Below are 20,696 nucleotides of genomic sequence, written 5' to 3'. Positions count from 1 at the left end.
CTTTGCTTGCCTGTATGTCTGTGCAGTATGTGTTTAGTGCTGGTCGATCACACATAGAGGGGTCAGATCCCCTGCACCTGCAGTTACAGACGCTTTGTGAGCTGCCATGTGGGTGCTGAGAATGAACCCAGGGTCCTCTGGAAGAGCAGCCAGTGTTCTTAACTGCTGAGCCATCTCTCCAGCCCCAAGAATGAATTAAAAAAAAAAAAATCTCTTAGCCAGGCGGTGATGGCACACGCCTTTAATCCCAGCACTCAGGAGTCAGAGCCAGGTGGATCTTTGTGAGTTCGGGACCAGCCTGGTCTACAGAGTGAGATCCAGGACAGGCTCCAAAGCTACACGGAGAAACTCTGTCTCAAAAACCAAACAACAACAACAACAACAAAAATCTCTTGCTCAGTAATGAACCGTATTGTGGAAACAGTCAGCACCTGAGAGGGTTTCACTGGGTGGATTTGTAAATAAATGATAGTGGATAGATGGATGGATACATGGATGGACAGATACATGCTGAGCACTGTGGCAGGATTTAGACTTTTCTTGCAGCTCCAGACAGATGCAGCCAGGCCTGTGGCCAGAGCCAGCTGTGAGGGCCACAGCACAGGGTACTGAGCTCACCACCTAACATGGTAGTTTACTACAGGGGAGGGAGCCGGGGCTGGAGACAGGCCTTGAGGGAGGGCTGGAGGGAAGGACGGTGTCAAGAGAGAAGTGGAGAAGATGGATGGACAACGTTTGGAGCTGGAGACCCAGAGCTGTGGAGGGGATGCCCACGAGAGCAGATGGCGGGGATTTTGCGGGCGGCGGCGACAGATGTGCCAGACCTGATCAGAGATTCCGCCCGTCACCTTTAGAGCACTGATGTGCACTTTCTTCGTTTGTGGGCAATTAGGTAGAAATTTGTTTGCACTGCTTCGGAAAATGAAACCGCTGTAAAGTGCACCCTCTGGAAAAAGGGTTTCTGAGCCGTGGGCTGTGGTGGGGAGGGAGCGGGCTGCCCTCCTGACTAGGCAGGGTCTGTCTAGCGCCTCTGCAGGGATCTGGAGGGGCAGAGTAGGTCACTGGAGGGTGGGCAGCACAAGGGGGTTGTCATCTGGGGGGCCGGGCAGGGCTGGCGAGCACGGTCTGCAGAGAACCCCTAGCTCTGGCTGTTCTGTCTACCATCTGCACTTGGGTGGCTGCTCACATCTCTTCTCCCCAGGAATACTGGGGTTGAAATGGCTTCCAGTACCAGTGTCCCCAATGTCTAAAGACATCCCAAGTGCCCTAAGGTGCTGTCCCCAGTTTTATTCCATGGCGGGTGGCAGAGTTAGAGGTGGAGACACAGACTAAGGAGACCTAACCTATGTCACCTTAGCCAAGGCACATAACCTCTGTGAACCTCAGTTTCTTCACCTGAGAAATGGGTTGATACATCTGGCCATGCAGCCATGCTTCTCTTTATGGAGAACTAAGAAGGGCACTAGACAAGAGAATTTTAGAAATATGCTTGGTTCCTGACCTCTTTGAAGCAAGGTTCCATGTCCAATAGGTTTGTCTCAAACTCCCTCTATAGTCAAAGATGACTAACTTCTAATACTCTTGTCTCTTGACTTCTGAGGTGTTGAGGTCACAGCCCTGCATCCTCCTCCTCGATTTATGCAGTACCAGGGATTGAACCCAGGGCTTCATGTATTCTGGGCAAGCACTCTACCAATTAGACCACATCTCAGCTCCCTGTTTCTTTTTATTGATAAGGGGTGTCATTCTGTAGTCCAGGTTGGTCTGGAACTTACTACATAGCCCAGGCTAGCCTCTAACTTACAGCAATCCTCCTGCCTCAACTTTCCAAGTGCTGAGATTACAGGAATGAGCCCCTGGCCTGAGCTGGGTGAGGGGCACTGCATGAACTCTGTCCCAAGTAGGCCACCATCTGCACTTCAGAGACTTCCCACCGAGGCAGAGGTCAGAGATGGTTCTAGCCAGCCCATCTTTATGTAGGGGAGACCGAGGCTCCTTTCTCAGGCTGTGGTCTATCTGGGCAGGATACCCAGTCCAGCAATGGTGGGATGCTCTCGGACTCACCGACCAGAATGAGGACGCAGACCAAGAGAGCAATGAGCGCGCCGGGGCTGAGGGAGGCAGCCACGACGAAGGCCGTGGTGTTGCAGGACTGGATGGTGCCGGAGCTGTCACAGCCGCAGATGCGGATGGTGAGGGTGCCCGTGCTGCTCAGTGTGGGTGGCCCGCTGTCCACAACGAGGATGGGAAGGAGGAACACATCCTGCTCTTGCCGGTTGAAGCCCACGTGCTGGGTGTGCACAGCAGCTGTGTTATCTGCTCGGAAGAAGTCAGCAGTGTGTGACTCAGGGCTGGGCCAGACCCCGGGGCAGCCACATCCCGATGCCACCTCGAGATCTGCCCCTTCACACCCCAAGCTGCCACCTCTGCAAGGACCCACACGCCTGGCCCTTAACCCCCCCAATTCTGCCCCAGCTGCTGAAGATCCTCCAGCTCGCAGAGCCCACGGGTGTCCTCAGCTGTCCCTGGATTCGGTTCCCAGCTGTCTTAAGTGTGTTTTCATCAATTCTAAGATTTTTTTTTGCTCCCAGCTGTGCCAAGGTACTATTCCCAGCTAATCCAAGATTCTGTCCCCAGCTGGACCAAGGTCCTGGCCTTGGCTATGCCAATTTTTTTTCCCCCATTGATCTCAACAGCTTGCCCTGTTTCAGATTCTACTCCCATTTCAAATACACTCTGCTTTTAGGAGTCCTCTGGTCTTTGGTTGTGGTTTGCTGGACCTTGACAAATCCAAGGTCATCAGAGGTGGCTGGCAACCCTGGCAGGCAGTGCCTGTGGCTGAGGGGCCCTTCTGCCCTCCATGTTACTCAGAAGTTCTGGAGCGTGGGCTCTCATTAAGAAGCTGAGCTTCCAGGGTTGGGACACAGCCTTCATGACCAGATGAGGGGACCATAGAGCCCCAGTCTCCCTACCCAAAGTTTTCCTTTTTACACAGTGATCAGAGAGAGAGGGTTGAACTACACAGTGGTGCCTACTGCCCAGCCTCATCTTGCTGTAGACCAGGAAAAACTGGCAAAGGGCAGATGGATGGTCTTGTAGCATAGGCTGAGTGGCAGCTGGCACCCATTTTCTCTCCTTTTCTTGTCTCCTCCACATCTGTCCCACGTGTGCCAGGCAGTATTGACCCTTGCTTTCTGGGGGCACCTCTCAGTCCTGCACAGTGTGGGGGTCTGAAGGGCTCAGAGGCCTAGAACTGACATTCCATCTCTGCTGCCGACCTAGTGCTTGCCTGCCAGGGCCAGCTCTCCTTCACCTTGTCAGTGTGGGTTCTCACCGAGACCTTGGGAGCCCAGAGTCCTTTCTCAGTGTTGTGGGTCCCAGGTAGCTCTAGGAAACCTATGCTTGTGTGGAGAGGCAGATTAAGACCTTCCTGGGGCTAGTTTGGAAGGAAATCTGAGCCCAGGGCAGAGCCAATCTCCTCCTGCTGCTCCTTCTCAATAGTTCCTGCTTCCTAATAGTTTCCCAGGTCCGGTCTTCTTTACCATGGGCACAATGATGAGGAAAGAGCCCTTGGAAAGACTGACTCATGACCTTGGACACACACAGGAGGTGGGCAGAGGTCCAGATGTGACAAGATGGACCACGAGGCTCAGTGTCTTATTCTACCTACTGTTATGCACATTTGAACATTTTCGTGCAAACGTTAATAACACCGGTATGCATCATGCACTAGCTCGCTCGGTCCTCAGTGTCCTCATCAGTAAACAGAACCAGACAGAGTCTCACCTAGTGGTGAGGATGGAATAGAATCGTTCCCAGCACACAACAATTCCTCATAAACGCTGGTTAATAGTTCTCCCACGTGCCGCACCCCACACCTGCTCCCTGTCTGGATGTTCCTGCCTTGCTCTCCAAGTCTCTGCTATCTGGGACATCCTCTTTGCCTTCTTGCTTGGGAAAATGCCTCATCCATCATGTTTCAGCTAGATATCACCTCTTCTCATGGCCTCCTTTCTCCAATTCCCTGGGAAGGAGGGATTTACGGCTCCGACGCCATGCTTTGATGACTCGGGCCCATGCACAGTTCTGCTTTGGCACTTGTCACCTTGTAAGAAGCAAATGTGTGCCTGTTTCTCCACTACCGGCCAGCTGGAGCCTGGCCCTATGCCAGTCTCAGGGAACAAAGTTTGAAGGGACCACACTCTTGGGTTAAGTGGCAGCCGTGGGTCTGCTCCTCAAGTTCTGGCTTGGCCTCAGGAGCCCCCTGTGAGAGGTTGAGGCAGCTCAGGCTAAGAAAACACTGCGGCGTCCTGCCAGGGAGAAAGGAGGCTCGAGTGTAGAGGGCAGAGGAGAGGATGCGGATGGGGCTGCATCAGCACCAGCTGGATGCTTCTCAGATATCAGCCCGTGGGCATTTGAAACCCACATTCAGCTCTTCTAACCATGGCTGGAGCAGGGTCTCCCCTGGTGGACGTGGAAACGAAGACTCAGCAAGAAGCGGCATGGTGGCTCCGGAGATAATGGAGCTCGCACCAGGCTTGATGACCTCGGCTCCACCCCTAGGACCCACATGGTGGATGGAGAGAACCCACTCACACAAGCTATCCTGTGACCTCTGAGGGTCATGTGCCATGCCTCCCCCTATCCCACTCAGGACACAAAATTGATAAATGTCATTAAAAAACTTCTAAAGAAGGTGACTATGGGGCTGGAGTGCTGGCTCAGCTGCTGGGAGAACACATATTGCTCTTGTGGAGGGCGGGGTTCCTGGCACCCATATTGGGTACCTCACAATGGCTCTAACTCCAGCTCCAGGGGATCTCATGCCTCTGGCCTCCACCAGCACTTGCATTCATGTACACACACACACACACACACACACACACACACCACTTTAAAAATAAGAATAGTAGCTTGTTTCTTCATCATCCATCCGTCTATCCATCCATCTTTTATTCATTCATCCACTCATCCATTCATCCATCACCCATCTACAAACCCATCCATCAATTCATCCACCCTCCATCATCCCTCTATAGATCTATCTACCCATCCATTCTCTAGCTCTCATGTATATTCACCCGCCTTCCACTTTCCATCATCCACCCATTGTCCATCCATCTACCCATCCATTCTCTAGACTTCATACATACATCCACTTCCCATCATCCATCACCCTCTACTATCCACCCACAGATCTATCTACCCATCAGTTTTCCAGTTTTCGTACATTTGTCCACCTTCCAGCATCCATCCATTCATCCTCTATCTAGTCACCATCTTCCATCTACGATCTCTCTACCCTCCAGCACTCACCCACCCACCATTCATCTATTCATCCACCCTCTGTGCTCCACCTACCCATCCACTCTTCATCATTGACTTGCCCACTCATTCATGCATCCTCCATCTACCCATGTATTCCTCCCTATCCATCCATCCTCCTTCCGCCATCAATTTCCTGTCCACTCATTCATGCATCCTCCATCTACCCATGTATTCCTCCCTCTCCATCCATCCTCCTTCCGCCATCCATCAACTTCCACTTGTTCATTCATCTTCCCTCATTTTCCACCTACCAATCCATTTCCTTCTTTCCTTCCCTCCCTCCCTCCTTCCCTTTCCTCTTTCTCTTCCTCCCTCTTCCTTCTGCAGCTCTTCATTAATGGCTGCCAGCCAGGCTGCCTGCTGGCTGCTGGGGGAAACAATGGAGAGCTAAATCAGCTGTTGCCTGGATCAGAGAGCTCAGATGCTAATGTAAGAGACAAACACTAATTGAAGGAGCCCATAGCTCTGTCTAGGATTGCAAACCATGGAGGACTGGGAAGGGCCAATGGAGGAGGACATGTGAGAGGACCTGACTGTGCCTGGGAGCACAGGGGGAAGTGATAGTTATCCAAGTACAAGTTCATCCCGGGTGGGCAGGTCCAGAAACGAGAAGAGCCCAGTGCTGGTGCTGAGGCTAGAGCATAGTGTGTGGCTGGAGGGAGGCAGAAGCCCATCCAGGGAAGTTTAGCAGGCCAGTTTTCGTAAGGAACTTGAGCTATTTTCTTAGAAGCAACAGGAGGCCATTGATTCGTGGGCTTTAAACCCAAGAAGTGACCCAGGGATATATCATCCATTCATTTCACAGCAAATCTGAACTGAGCACTCTCTATATGTCAGGATTATTCTAGCCCCTGGAGACATGGCTGTGAATAAGATCGACGTGGTTTCTGTCCTGGCTTGAACCTGCCCGGTAGCCAAGGACACTTATAATGGAAAATACGGGCATTGACATGGACTACAGGTCGGAAGCGCTGGTGTGTTTTGTGTGAGACAATAGCGGCAGTGGCAGCAGAGAGAAGTGGACAGATTTGAGAAATGAGCGGCTGGCCCTGGCCCAGCCTCCAATTGCCAAGCAAGACAGAGACGCAGTCTCAGGGTTGCTGTCTCCCACTACGCAGCCAGATGTTCCGAGCACTCAGAGCCCCGCCATACCTCCACCCGGTGGAAGGGGACTCCTGGGGGATTGTCCTGACCCCATCCGGCTGCCTTCCTCTGGGAAGCCACGGACCACCCCAGGCCCGCCCCACCCTTCTAGGCAGGACCCGTGCCCGGGAGTAGCATCCATCCATCTGGCCCGACATCCATCAGCGTCAATCCCTGGCTGCAAAAGCAATATTTATAAATCACATTTCCAAACTGGCTACACATTTGTACAAAGAAGCAGATGGGTTGGGGTAGCCGCTTGTCACCTAAGATATTTATATGGCGAGGAGGTGGGGGGTTGGCACAGTGAGGGGAGGGGCTGAAGGAGTGGAGGAAGAGACTTTCCACGGCTGCTCTGACCTCATCAGGCTAAGGTTACCCTGTCCCCAAAGCTCACACTACCTCTACACAGCTCCAAAAGGGAGCTCTGGAGGTCCCTAAACTAGGAAAAACAGCAGGGGTGGAGGCTCGGGCCCCGGAGTTGCGAGGACCCTTGAACTTGGAGAGGCAGGTACAGGACTGGCTGTGTCCGTGGGCACCAGCTCAGGGTACCAAGCGAGGGATGTGTGGGCTGAACTGTATTGGTTGTTGAATTACTTCCAAAAAGATTTAAATAGCCATGGCTCTGAGCCTCAGCTCCTCCTACAGCCTTAGCTTTTCTCACAGCCATGCCCCTGCCCTCAGTAGAGGGGTTAATGCCAGACACAGCAGGGACTCCAGGGTCATCGGTGTCTGGGGTCAGTTGTCAGGGTGGGGGCACTGGGTAGTGAAGATTCTTAATATGGCCTTAAGGCTTCTCCCTGTAGGCGTAGGGTCTGAAACACTTGGGAGTGACCCCAGGCCTGTTCCAGGACCAGAAGGAACCAACGTGGTCTGACCCCACCCCCACCCCATGCCTCTTGACTTATCCCTTTCTGGTCCTGTTTCCCACTTGTTTGAAACTTGCTATTTCCGCCACCAGACAGTGTTCACTCCGGTTAGCTGAGTGGCTCGCTCCCTGGTTGCTTTTGGTTTCTATTGATTTGTGTATGTGTGAGTGCATGTGTGTGTGGTGTACACTGTGTGAGCATGTACCTGCGGTGTACCTGCCTGTGTGTGAGAGGCAGAGGTCGGTGTCATGTGTCCCCCTCGATCTTTTTCCACCTTAGTTTTTGAGGCGGGGTGTTGTTGGCCTGGAACTCACAGATTAGACTAGGCTAGCTGGGGGCAAGTTCCCAGGATCCTCCTGTCCTTGCCTCCCAGTGACAGAGTTATAGAAACATGTTACTGTGCCCAGCTTACATGGGTACTCGGGATTTGAACTGAGGTCACCTACTGAGCCGTCTCCCCACCCATTTCATTTGCCTACGCATTATAGATCCCTTCAGAGAGGCCTCCCAGACGACCTTTCATTTTCAGCTTCATGCCACACATTTTATTGAACACCTACAAGGTACCAGCATTGCCCTGGGCACCCAAAGGCCTACGACAAACAGAGAAAGGCCCAGCCTCTTGAGAAACAAGGCTAAGCGGCCCCTCCCTCCCTGGCCACTCATCTGACATATTATTGATTTGTTTAATTTCTGTCTTGCTTCAATAGAATATGAACTCCACAAGGGCGGAGATTCTCTTCCATCTGTCATTGTATTTCCAGGGCCCAGAGCAGAGCTTGCCAAGTAGGAACTATACCTCAGTGGTGCTTAAGAGACTAAAAGTAGAAAGTGAGAGTTCGGGGTCTGCAGTCTACCCCGTAGCCCTCCTCCCTCGGGGGTACACTTGAGGTGGTGTGTATTAGCCCCATTTTCAGATAACGAAACTGAGGCTCAGAGAGGGCCAGATAGTTGCCAGGAAGTCATGGAGAGCCTTAGCTGAGCGTGGGAGTGTTCTCACTCCGGTCCACTGACATCTGCCTCCCTCAGCTTTGTTTTTAAAGATTTCAATGTCAATTTGATGAGGACCGTGGGGGATGGAGTGGGGTATCGTGAAAGACTCAGCTCAGGCAGGTGGGCAATTTGCTTCTGCAGGGGGAAAACTGAGTCAAGGAACATCTTTACTATATAGAGACAGACGTGTGTATGTGTGTGTGTGTGTGTGTGTGTGTGTGTGTGTGTGTGTGTGTGTGTTTGTATCCCATGGGTGTGGATATGAAACCCTCAAGTGTAAATGTGAACTGAACCAGAAAGGCTCAGTAAGCATGGACCCTGAAGGACTCTGCGGAACTCTGGGAAGGGACTTCTCCTTCTGAGACAACTGAAATGTGGAGGGGTGGGACAATCGCCCTCCACTGTGTCTGTGAGGATGCCACAGAGAACTTGAGTTGGGGGCACTTTGAACCACATGTGTACAATGCTGCCTTCCTCTGTCACTTGGCTCAGGGACTGTCCTCCAATGTCTACCCTCCTGCTCCTCTGGATGCTCTTTTAGGGTCGTTCCAACTGACATTCTCTGCTCTTGGGATGCATCTCTTCACTCTGCCAACCCACACCCTGGTTCCTCAGGGCTTGCCCAGTGGCTGGGTGTCAGAAGTGACCTGGCTCATACTCCATGATCTTAGATCCAGCTCTGCCTCTCATGGAATCTTAGTTTCTACAGAGGAGGAAGGTAATCTGCCAGCCCCCTCTGTCACCCCGAGGGTTGTGGCTTACAGGTAGCTCACCTTGGATGTCCAGCAGAGAAAAATGAGGGTTGCTGGGTGCTTCTGGTACCAGGCGGAAATAGAAGCGGTGACCTCCCTGGGGCTCATCTCTGTCCACCACACTGATGGTCTGGATAAGCTGTAGGGTGGGGAGGGGCAGGTTACATAATGAAGCAGAGTAGGGGGCTCTGGCATGACAGTAGCCCTGATCCCCAGTCCCTCTGGGTACCTGGCCTGGCTTGGCATCCTCACACACAGCTGCCTCGTAGGGTGTAGCCAGCTCTGGGGGATTGTCATTCACATCCAGGATTCGGATCCGTAGGGAGGCTCGTGATAGCTGAGCATGATTGTCTGTAAGAAGAGTGAAGAGGAGGACAAGCTTCAGGGATGAGATTAGACAACTGCCTACTTCTGGAAGATGGGGCAGTGGGGCCACACTGACAGACACTGCCTTATCCAAATGGGGATGAGGACCAGCATAGGGACATCTGGGATTGGGCAATCACAATATGATCCCAATCCCAATCTCCTAAACATTTCCACCACCCTCTGCCAACACCATCTCCACCATCCCATTCCCACCACCATCCCATCACCATCCTCTCCACCATCCATCTCTCCACCATGCCCATCTCCACCACACCCACCCCATCTCCACCACACCCACCCCATCTCCACCACACCCACCCCATCTCCACCACACCCACCCCATCTCCACCACACCCATCCCATCTCCACCACATCCATCCCATCTCCACCACCATCCATCTCTCCACCAGTCCCATCTCCACCACACCCACCCCATCTCCACCATCCCATCACCACCACCATCCCATCACCATTCTCTCCACCATCCATCTCTCCACCATACCTACCCCATCTCCACCACACCCATCCCATCCCCACCACCATCCCATCACCATCTCTCCACCAGGCCCATCTCCACCACACCCATCCCATCTCCACCACACCCACCCCATCTCCACCACACCCATCCCATCTCCACCATCCATCTTTCTACCATGCCCATCTCCACCACATCCATCCCATCTCCACCACCATCCTCCACTATGCCCATCTCCACCACACCCATCCCATCTCCACCACCATCCTCCACTATGCCCATCTCCACCACACCCATCCCATCTCCACCACACCCACCCCATCTCCACCACCATCCATCTCTCCACCAGGCCCATCTCCACCATCCATCTCTCCACCATGCCCATCTCCACCACACCCACCCCATCTCCACCACCATCCATCTCTCCACCAGGCCTATCTCCACCACACCCATCTCTACCATCACTATATCACCATGACCATTTCCACTATTGCCACTCCATCTCTGTCATTACCATCACCATAACCACCTTCACCATCCCTCTCTCCATCTTCACCATAGTCTTCACCAGATCCACCATCCCCATCCCTGTTGTTAACATTAGCATCAACCCCACTGCCATTACCACCACAACCTCTGTGGCCATGAACAACAGCACCACTCATCACCATCACCATCACCACTAGGAGCACCACCACAATCTGTGTCATCACTAATGCTACTAAGCCATCACCATGACGACTGGCAACACTGTCTTCTCTGACTCTAGCAGGTAATGGACAGTAGCAGCCTCACCACTGTCTCCATCATCCCAGTAGATCACTATCACCACATCCATTAGCTCCACCCTCATCATTCCCCCTCACCCTAAGTACTAAGACCATCACCCTCACGGCCCCTGTCCCTCTGTCACACCACCAATATTCTAACTTCTGTCATCAGCTGTGCTAGCACCATCTCCAGAGTAGCCACCAACACGACCAGCCCATTAATGCCACTGTCACCTCCGCCACAATCACCAGTGGCACCCTCAGACAAGCCTCTGCCTCCACCGCCATGTCCCCTCCACTGCTCTCTCTGCCCTGTCACCTAGAGAGCACTGAATGCATCATCCGGCTGCCCTGGGAGATGCTGTGGCCTACTACCATTTGTGTCCCCGGACCGTGAAGGAGAAACCGAAATACGTGGGCATGTTTAGACGATGGGTCAGCTGGTGACTGAACCCCCAAATTGCTGCTCTCAGCACACCTGCAGGGCCAGATGAGTCCGAGGAGGCAAAATTGGCCAGCAAACAGGATGCCTATAAAGTCAAGGCCCTGTCTTACTTAGCTCTGGGTCTCTGTCTTAGGGCGAAGAACAGCTTGCCCCTCACAGTCGGGCAAATGAATGGAATATGAAGGGATGGCAAAGAGGCCTGAGTGTCAGGCATGGTTGAAACCCTGACACAGACCTTGAGCTTAGGCAAGATCCTGACATCAGTTTCTATACCTGCAGAGTGGGCAGGGAGTGGTGGTTAAGACTGAGCCCACCTCTGCCGCTTAGGAGCTTTGTGATCTCAACCAAGTGACTTGATTTCTCTAGGCTTGTTTTCTCGATTGCTTACAGAACAGATCTGCTAAGCGTTAACAGCTACAAAGTGCTTGGAACTGTGCACGCAGCACAGAGGACTGGGACACAGGTACCTAGTAAGCAGCCAGACACCTGAGAGCTGGCTGCCTCAGCCTGGCCTCTCTGAGCAGTTCCCTGAACACTTCCCGCTATTCCAGTGCTGTTGTTAACCCATCCTCAGCTAGCCTGCTCACCACCGACCTTGTCTACCTGCTACTCACTGCAGGTGCACCCCCCAGGGGAGGAAATGGAACCCCAGTTCTAAGCAGATGCTTGGATGGTGGGAGTCTCCAGCTGGGTTGGCAGGGAGCTATTTTGGGGGCAGTCTGGGAGTTTCCAGGCAGCCAGGCACCCCATGAGTTTTGGAGGGAGTGGACCCATCTGCTCTGAACTCAGAGACCGCTGGATGCTGAGGCAGCTGCTGGAGAGGCGAGGGAACTGGAGGTGGGAAGGCAGGTGGGCACCTCTGGGGAAGCCGGGGAGGGAGGAAGACTTCTTCATTAGCACTGCTGGCCCCCTTCTGGAGTTCCCCTCAGCCAGGCCATGTTATCTCCTCAGTTTATCCAGATCTGCCACCTCAGCAATTAGAGGGGCTCTTCCGGGACTGAGGGAGGGGAGTCGTGACTGGGGATGCCGAGTGAGCCGTTATTTTTAAGAACATGTTGCCAGAGAACCTCCACAGACAGATGGGGTGCTTCTGGGAGGGTGGGTGGGGGAGGGGGAGGCAGGCGGGTGTCTGCCTCCCAGCTGATGGTGGAGCTAACGAGGGCCTGAGCATCCTCTCTGGCAGCCTGCCTCTGTAGTAGGGGTGTGGGGCCAGAGGAGAGGTGGGAAAGGCCTGGGAGCATGGCAGCCCTCTCATGAAGGGCAGACACCTTCTACCCAGGTTCTACTACCGGGGTCCCTTGATGTCACAGTGTGGCTGTGGGTTACACCTGGCCTTCTCTTTCAACATGTCACACATAGGTCACTAGGAGAGCCCTGAGTCCCTTTGCCTAAGTGAGGGTCTCAGATCTAAGAGGTGGGCACCTACTTGAGAGGTGTGCCTCCAAGTTGCCCAGGTTGCTACCTGTAATGTTTGCTCCAGGGAATGGGGGCTGGTCTGGAATCGCCATTGCTCCTGACCGGCCCCCATGCCCTCAACACTAGACAATGTTCCCACCCCGGGAAAGTCACCCGGGAAGCCTTAAAAAACACCAGTGCTGAAGGTTGGCATGGCCCAAGGAGGTTCACTGTGTACCCAGCTCCAAACTCTGCCTTGGGCCGAATGGCAGGTCTCTGGCCTGGTCAGTGCCTGTCACTCGTAACCACTGATGACCATAAGGCCTGCCTGTAGCACCTTCCAGGGGGTCTGCAGCAAAGTAAAGCACTCAGCAGTGTTTAACTTTGACCTCTTTCCAGTTTGCAGCATCCTTTCCTGTCCGTGACATCACGTGGGTTTCCATACAACCCATGAAAACGTGGTATCAAACCTGTTTTGTAGAGGGGGAAACTGAGGCGGAGGGTCGGGAACATCCCCGGAGTTGTCCCCAAGCCTCCCAGCTCTCAAGTGTGTGGTCCAGATGCAATGTCTGGCTCTCCTGCTGCCTGGGTCTTTTCGATCCAATGGCAGCTGCTCAGACTCGGGCACAGCAGACCTCACCCAGTGCCCAGTGGCAGGTGCCCCCTCCAGGGGCCAGGTCCCCCACGGCCCTCCCCCCCATTGCCATCTCAGTTCATCTGACTGACATGCAAATTAGTTTAATTATTTCTTCTTCTAAAATAAATTATATTTTGCAGTAGCTGCAATATGTTGTGTCAGGCAAAATTACATTCAATATTTTTAAACTAATTGATGCAGCCTTGAGGAAGGCTGATTGACAGCCCAGAGCTGAGCAGGCCTGCAGCCTTAACCGATTCCTAAATTAAAATTAAACGTGCTCTGGCCTGGTGCCTCCTTCTCAGTTGGCTCGGGCAAGCATCTGGGGAGGTGGCAGGTGGAGCCCCAGGGGTCGGAAGAGGCTGGGAAGGAAGGTTCTGGGAGAGTCGCTGCTGGTCCGTCTCTCACCATCCTGGTGCCCTGAGGTTCCCTAAGCACAGCAGCTGGGGTGAGATTGGACATTTTGGAAGGAGGCTTGTGGTTTTTGCTGACGACTGTGGAACGGGAGTCTCCTTTGTACCAAGGACACAGGAATGAACAAGAACAACATGGTCCTTTGGTGTAGGGGTAGAGACAGACACCACTCCAGACTGTGACGGGAATTGGAAGGCTCAGGGACTGAGAATGTGCAGCAAGGAGTCCTGTCCCAGTAGGTGTGGGGACTTTCCCATGGAGCAAGTGACATTTCTACCCAGATCCAACTGGGAAGTAACCAGGGGAAGGGGAAGGGGAAGGTGGGAGGGAGATTGCTCTGGGGAGAGTGATGGGCATATGCAAAGGCCCTGGGGTCAGAGTATGTGGGAGGCTTCAGACCTCTTATAAGGAAGAGAGTCACTCATGGGGCATTTAGACCCAACTGAGCAGGAAGCAGAGATGGATGGGGCCAGTGGGAAGGGAAGAAGACACAGGCGTAGCCTAGTGAGCAGAAGGATGTGTCACCTTCCCCTGAGAAAGGCAGAAGACACACATCAAGGCCCTGTCAAGGGTCTGTGCCTCCCCGCTTCATCCTGTCAACTGTGGACCGAGGTAGGAACTTGAGTCAATGCTGTTTTGTGGATGAGAAAACAGGCGACGTCAGAGAGGTGATGCCTCCTCCCTGGGGTCTCATGGCAGAACCGACAGAGCCGGTCTGGATGGGGGCCTGGTTTCAAAGGCAGAGTTTATGGCTAACAGACTCTTTTAACTCCTCAGATGCCAGAACCCTTCTAAGCCCCAAAGGCCTTGCCTCCTCCAGGCAGCTCTCCTTGACTGCCCTCAGCCCAAGCCCTGTACTCTCTCCTACAAGGTCTCATGGCTTGAGTTAGATGTCCAGCCCCTCCCTGGCCTTGACTCTCCTTCCATTTATCTTCCTCCCTCTGCCCTGGGTCTGCCCTTCAGTTCCTTCCTGATGGCTTGATATTTGCCCTCACCACCTTGTGCACATGGCTTCCTGGGATGCTCGCTAGCATGGCTTTTACTGGGTACAGTGTGTGTGTGTGTGTGTGTGTGTGTGTGTGTGTGTGTGTGTGTGTGTGTGTGTCTGTCTGTCTGTCTGAGTGCAGGTGCATGTGTGAACGTTTACTTGGAGGCCTAAGAATAACATCAGGTGCCAATCTCAGGAATGCCATCCACCTCTTTGGAGACAGGGTCTCTCACTGGGACTTGCAGATTAGGCTGTGCTGGCTAGCCAGTGAATCCCAGGGGTTCTCCTGTCTCTTCCACCTCAGCTCTGAGGTTATAAGAATTTCCCACCGCCTGGCACTTTCATACGGGTTCTGGGGATTGGACTCAGGTCTGTGCTCTCAAAGCAAGTGCCTTACAGAGCCCACACCCCATTTTTGCCGCCCTCATTCATCTCCTGTGTAAGTAGAAATTTTGTTTAATGCTGCATGCCGTAATAGATGATTAATAAAGTTGTGTGCGATGAGGCATCTCCCTGTCTGTGGCATCCATGCCTAGGGACTGCTCAGAAGAGACTCTGAGAAGGGACTGGGGCGTGATGTGCCTGCACCCCTCCACGGACCCATGAAAGGAGCAGGAAAACCGATATCACATCAGCAAAATTAGTGGGTTGGATGCTGTGACTCTCCTTGGCACCACAGAGAAAGAGGAGCCCAGAGAGAGAAACAGGCAAGGCTTTGAGAGAGGGAAGTGGAGAGGGACCCAGGGGAGAGATCATCTTTGCACTCACTTAGTGTGGTGGACAGGGGAGGGGAGCAGAATGGAGGACCCTCTCCCTGACAGCCCCCAGCCCAGCCCTGCCCTCCTCCCCAGGGAATTAGATCGCATCCTTACCCTAGGCTCTGATTAGAGCCAGCCAGCTGGGCAGAAAGATTGATCTTCCCAATTACCCACAGCCCAGGCAGGCATGGGAGGAGGAGGAGGAGGAGGGTGGGGAGCAGAGGAGGATCCAGCAAAGGGTGCGGAGACAGCCTGGAGTGGCCTCCTGGCACTTCTTGCCCTGTTCCCATGTCCCTTTTGTGGGAACAGGAGGCTCAAGCACCCTTCTCTGTCTCTCTCAAGGACTTTGGTCATGTGCTTGGCTCCAATGTGCAGAGTATGGGCTGTGCCTTTGTTGTGGGACTGACTCCTCTGAGTGGAGGGATGTGGTGAAGCCGTGAAAACAGTATCTCTGGGATCTGGGCCCTGGGGGAAGCTTTCCTTCCCTTGGGGCAGAGTGGGCTATCCTACTGAGACTCTGCAGACATCACAGTCTCTGGCCCCGTATCTGCTAAAAGCTCAGGATCCCGGAGGCACCACTCAGCTCAGTAATGGTTTACACACCTCTGAGGGCAGGAAGTTAGCTCCTCTCAAAGCAGCCCTTACTGGGCAGCCAGGTGGCCCACCTTGGCTCCACATGAAGTTAGCGTGAGTTATCTTATTAGCTCCAGGCTGTTCTGTTCCCTTCTGCCTACCCTCCAAGGAAACCATGAACACCCTACACCTGATTGAAGCACTCTTCTCCTCAGAGACCTGTTCCAGCTCCCTATTACCCCGGCATTGGCCGCATAGGGGACATTCAGGAACCTTCCTACAGGGTCTTGCCTCTGCTCCCTGCTCTAACCATGTGCGTCTCTGTTCTCAGAGGCCTTGCTAAACTGCTCAGCTTTGGCTCCGGGAGATAAAAATCTCAGCTCTTCAAAAGCCTTCCTCTACCAGAGACCCGCCTTGGAGTCCCTCCCTGTCCCTCAGATCTCTCCGAAGGACCCAGTTTGCACTCTGGCGGCTCAGTGCTCCCCCCCCCCCCCCCCCGCCCCCCTTCCTGGGAACAGCCACCACCAAACCTGTTCAGCAGGGATCCCCATGGGGTGTGAGATAAGCAGCCTCTGGCTGGGTGGACACAGGGGAGGACTCCCTGGAGGAAGCCTTGGAGGCCACTATGACCTCTCCTCCCTCCACGGTGCTCCAAGGAGCACAGGACAGAGTCAGGAAGTCAGCCGCTCCTTCCTGGGCTTCCATTTCTTCGTGTGAAATGGAGTGTGGTGGGACTGGGCCATCATCTCTAACATCCCCCTGCCTCAGATTCCTCCACGGCTACGAATGATACTTGCTACGTGTCTGTCAGGCGCCTTACCAGAACCGGACAAATGTGATTCTCAAACCCGGGGGTGGGGGTTGTTTTATATGTGATGCTGACCAATGCCTTTAAATAAGCGGAGGCCACTACCTTCTGTAGCCTCTGTCCCTCTGCCCTCCAACAGGGCAGGAAGTCACCGCCAGCTTCAAGAAGGGAACACAGGGAGAGCAGAGGAGCGACCTGCCAGCTCACAGAGCCAAGGACCACACAAAGGGAACCTTTTCTCATCTCAACGTCCCATTCTCCTAATTGCATGTATAGGCCGTTCCTTCCTGTTTACCTGCACCTACCCAGTACCTGGCCACAGGGTGCAGACCAGAGCCTGCCCTTGAAGGGGGCTCAGTTGACTGACAGTCATCCATCTCCAGGTCTGTACACAAACTCATCTGTGTGAAGGAAAACTCGGGGTGCTGTGAGATGTGACTTGGCCCAGGGTGGCCCTTGTGGGAAGATTCCAACTGATTTGGGCAACTCCTTGTCATGGGCAGTCAGCCACCTTCCTTACTGGCCAGGCATGAGCTGGTGACCCTGGTGGAGCCTGGCTGTGTACATCCTTACCTCCAGCCCCCCCTCTACCCCAACCCCGGCTCTCCAAGTCCCCCTCAAGACTATCCCTGTACAACTGCCCTTTCCACCGAAGGATCCAGACACAAATTGTACTTTAAATTCAATATTGGTCATTAATATTTCATGATTACAAAACGTTAAAGATAATGTCAGTGGAAGGCGCGTCTGCATGGGCAGGATGGATGACTCAGAGGTTCGGGAGAGAGGAGCCAGCATACTAAGTGGGCCCAAGCCTTTGAGGTAATCCAGCGTGACAGGCGGCTGCTCTGGCTGAGGGCGACATCCTCCGAGGGGCTCACAGAGCGCTGCAGCGTGTATAAATATTTCCCCTCTGATCCTCACCCCCTCTTGTTTGTTCTGCCTGGGAGCAGGTGGGGCTGTGGGATCCCTGGCTCATCCCCTTTGCTTCTGAGGGAGCCAGGCAGACACCTCAGCAGGAGGACACAGGGCCTGGGGGTGGAGCCAGTGGGGTGGCTCCGTTCCTGGGGCCTAGGCAGACTTCTGGTGTGGAGGACTAGATCACCCTGGGCTAGCACGGACTCGCTCTGTGCTTTGGGGCCTTAGTTTCCTCATTTGTGAAATAGATATGGTCACTCTATCTTCATTAGAGATGGCTTGAAGGCGGTGTGGTAGGGGTTATTTGCCACAGATTGTGTAAGTGTGTGCGTATGCGTGTGTGTGTGTGTGTGTGTGTGTGTGTGTGTGTGTGTGTGTGTGTCTTGCTGGAGGTCAATGTCTTCTCTATGACTCTCTGCTTATATGTCAAGGCACGAACCCTCACTTGAACCCAGAATTGGCCAGTTTGGCTAGTCTAGCCGGCCAGCTCGCCCTGGAGACTCCTGGTCTCTTCCTCGTGAGCAGCTGGAATTACGCGTGGACTGCCATACCTGCCTGGCGTTTATGTTGGCGCGGGAGATTTGAACTCTGGTCCTTGTGATTGCAAGGCAAGCACTCTTCCCATGGAGCCATCTCCCTAGCCTCCTACTTTACTTTTGATTATGTGTGTGTGTGTGTGTGTGTGTGTGTGTGTGCAAATGCTGTGGTGCACAAGTGTGGCCAGAGGACAATTTGCAGGAGTCGGTTCTCACCTCCTACCATGTGGGTCTCAGGGACTGAACTCAGGTTGTCAGGCTTAAAGGCACGAGTCTTACCCACTGAGCCACCTTGCCGGCCCTTTGGTTTTGAAACAGGATCTACTGTTGAACCTAGTGTTTGCCGTCTGGATTGGCTGGCCAGTAACCCCAGGAATTTGCCTGTCTCCACTCCTGGTACTGGGACTATGTCATCCTGTTCGTCTCTACGTGGAAACTGGGGGTCTGAACTCAGCAGGAACTTTGTACACTGGACCAACCCCCCAGCCCCAGACCAAGGAAATATGACCAGGGCACAACACAGGGAGACCTGAGCTCTGCACCAGGAGCTCTGCACCAGGCCAGGCCAGGCTGGGAGTTTGCACAAAGGATTTCACCTGAGTCTGTTTCCTCATCTCCACACTGGGGCCCCCTGTCGAATCAACACTGCTTAGACGTGGAAATCCAGTGACCTCATCACTGTAAAGGGACCAGACTCCAGGGGGAGGGAAGCCAAGTGGCCCGGTCAAGGCGGTTAGGGAGGCAGTGACGGCAGGCTTGCGAACACTGACTGATTTCTCTGCACTAGGAAGTGAAGCGTTCCCTTTATTAGTTAGTATAGAGGTGAGGAGTGGGCAGGTACTGTGGACTGAAGCTCAGAGGGGCACCTCAAGCCCGACTGGTAGCCGACTTCTCTCAGAGTCTCCCCCCCTCCACCCCACGGTCAGCTGGGTGGGATGCAGTGAGTCTCTGAGGGCAGAGAGGGAAGCCAGACAGCTACAGGTGCAGATGAGCATGTGGCAGGGAGACCCGGGGTGAGAGAGCCCAAGGAGGGACTTGCTAGTGGCAGGATGTCAGACAGGTGACAATCCGTGGGCCAAGGAGGAGGCACCTCTGTCTGTCAGTCAGGCCTCTGCCTTCCCCGTGCACAGAGCCTCAGTGACAGCTAGCTGCCTTGGAGCAGGCGAGGGAGGCTCAGAAGGTGGCGGAACTCCCCCCCCCCTCCAGTCCAGCGCTACTTCCTCTCCAGCCACCTTTGTTCTCTCTTCCAAGCGGAGGAGGAGTGGATTCAAAGGCTCCCAGACGCGCCGCACTGAGGGCTGCGGCCCGCTTTGTGTTTGCCTTTAAACTGCAGTTGAAAGAGACGAAGAGGACTTCAGCCTAGGGACTTCCTCGGCCCTGCCACGGGCCAGTGGGGCCTCCGAAGTGGGAGGAGGAAGGGGAGGCGGGCACAGGGAGCGGGGAGGCCAGCAGGAGGCCTCGGGATAGGGGTCGGTTTGAGCTGCCCTAAGGCTGAGACAGGCGACACTGGAGAGCGAAGCTGAGGAGACCTGGCAGGCACTGGCTGGCTCTGCCCACTCCGGGTGCTCCATGAGTCCCTTCCCTCTGCTTCCCACTTCCACAGCCTTACTTATGCAGACTCCTATATTTCAGGATCATCCTTTCCTTCCCCGGCTCAACCCCCACCCACCCAGTGGCTCCAAACTAGGTCCCCACTTCCAGAAACTTCTCCCCAGCAGAGCCAAATGCCTTTACTTTGTGTGTGTGTGTGTGTGTGTGTGTGTGTGTGTGTGTGTGTGTGTGTGTGTGTGTGTATGGTTTTTTGAGATAGGATTTCTCTGTGTAGCTTTGTGCCTTTCCTGGAACTCACTCTGTAGCCCAGGCTGGCCTTGAACTCAGAAAAATCTACCTGCCTCTGCCTCCCGAGTGCTGGGATTAAAGGTGTGCACCACCACCGCCCGGCTCCTTCAGTGTTTTTGACATCTGAACCCATAAGCCTTTGACCCTGCTCCATCAGCACCCTGCCTCTGGGGCTGCAGCATTCCCGAGTGCTTCCTGGCCCAGGCTGGGCTATCACCCCTCCCCCAACACCACTGCATCTGACCAAGCTCCCTACTTCCTCTCAAGCCCTGTCTACTCCAGACAGCATCCCTCTAGTGCTCAAAGCCCTCTCCATTCCAACCTCAGGATGAGTAAAGCCCAGCCCCTCCCTGCCGGTGGTGGACCACTCTGCCTCGCTCCAACTAGTTTGGCTTATTGCAGTTCCTCTAACATTCCGGGTAGCTATCATCCACCCAGGAGCCTTTGCCCAGTCTATTCCCCCTGCCTGAACTGTCTCCCCTCGATGACATGGGCATGGTGTCCTGATCGTCCTGAGGTCTTTGTGAACAGATCTTCCCAGAGTAGCCTTTGCCTCGGAGAAACAGTGCCACCTCTCTTTATTCCCCTTGGCTCATGGCTCCTTTGTACCATGTCACCTTTTTTCAGTTGGCTGACCTCCTCTGAGGACAGGTACTGTCCCTTCTTTCTAAGACCCTGGACTGGAG

General features: G+C 54.0%; 1 protein-coding gene across 1 annotated transcript in view; it reads right to left on the bottom strand.

Moving 5' to 3' along the window:
* Positions 1-20,696, bottom strand: part of Cdh22 (cadherin 22) — a 127,172-nt gene that overhangs the window by 2,790 nt on the left and 103,686 nt on the right. Inside the window, exons 9-11 of the mRNA XM_076571168.1 lie at positions 9,315-9,436; positions 9,107-9,224; positions 2,065-2,316 (exon numbers count right to left, since the gene is read on the bottom strand). Coding sequence (XP_076427283.1) covers positions 2,065-2,316; positions 9,107-9,224; positions 9,315-9,436 — 492 coding nt within the window. The remainder of the gene's footprint in view (positions 1-2,064; positions 2,317-9,106; positions 9,225-9,314; positions 9,437-20,696) is intronic.

The sequence above is a fragment of the Peromyscus maniculatus genome, chromosome 4 (assembly GCF_049852395.1).
Source record: "Peromyscus maniculatus bairdii isolate BWxNUB_F1_BW_parent chromosome 4, HU_Pman_BW_mat_3.1, whole genome shotgun sequence".
In the NCBI taxonomy this organism is placed as follows: Eukaryota; Metazoa; Chordata; class Mammalia; order Rodentia; family Cricetidae; genus Peromyscus; species Peromyscus maniculatus.
Note: the sequence above shows the minus strand (reverse complement) of the source record. Positions and strands in the feature narration are given on the sequence as shown.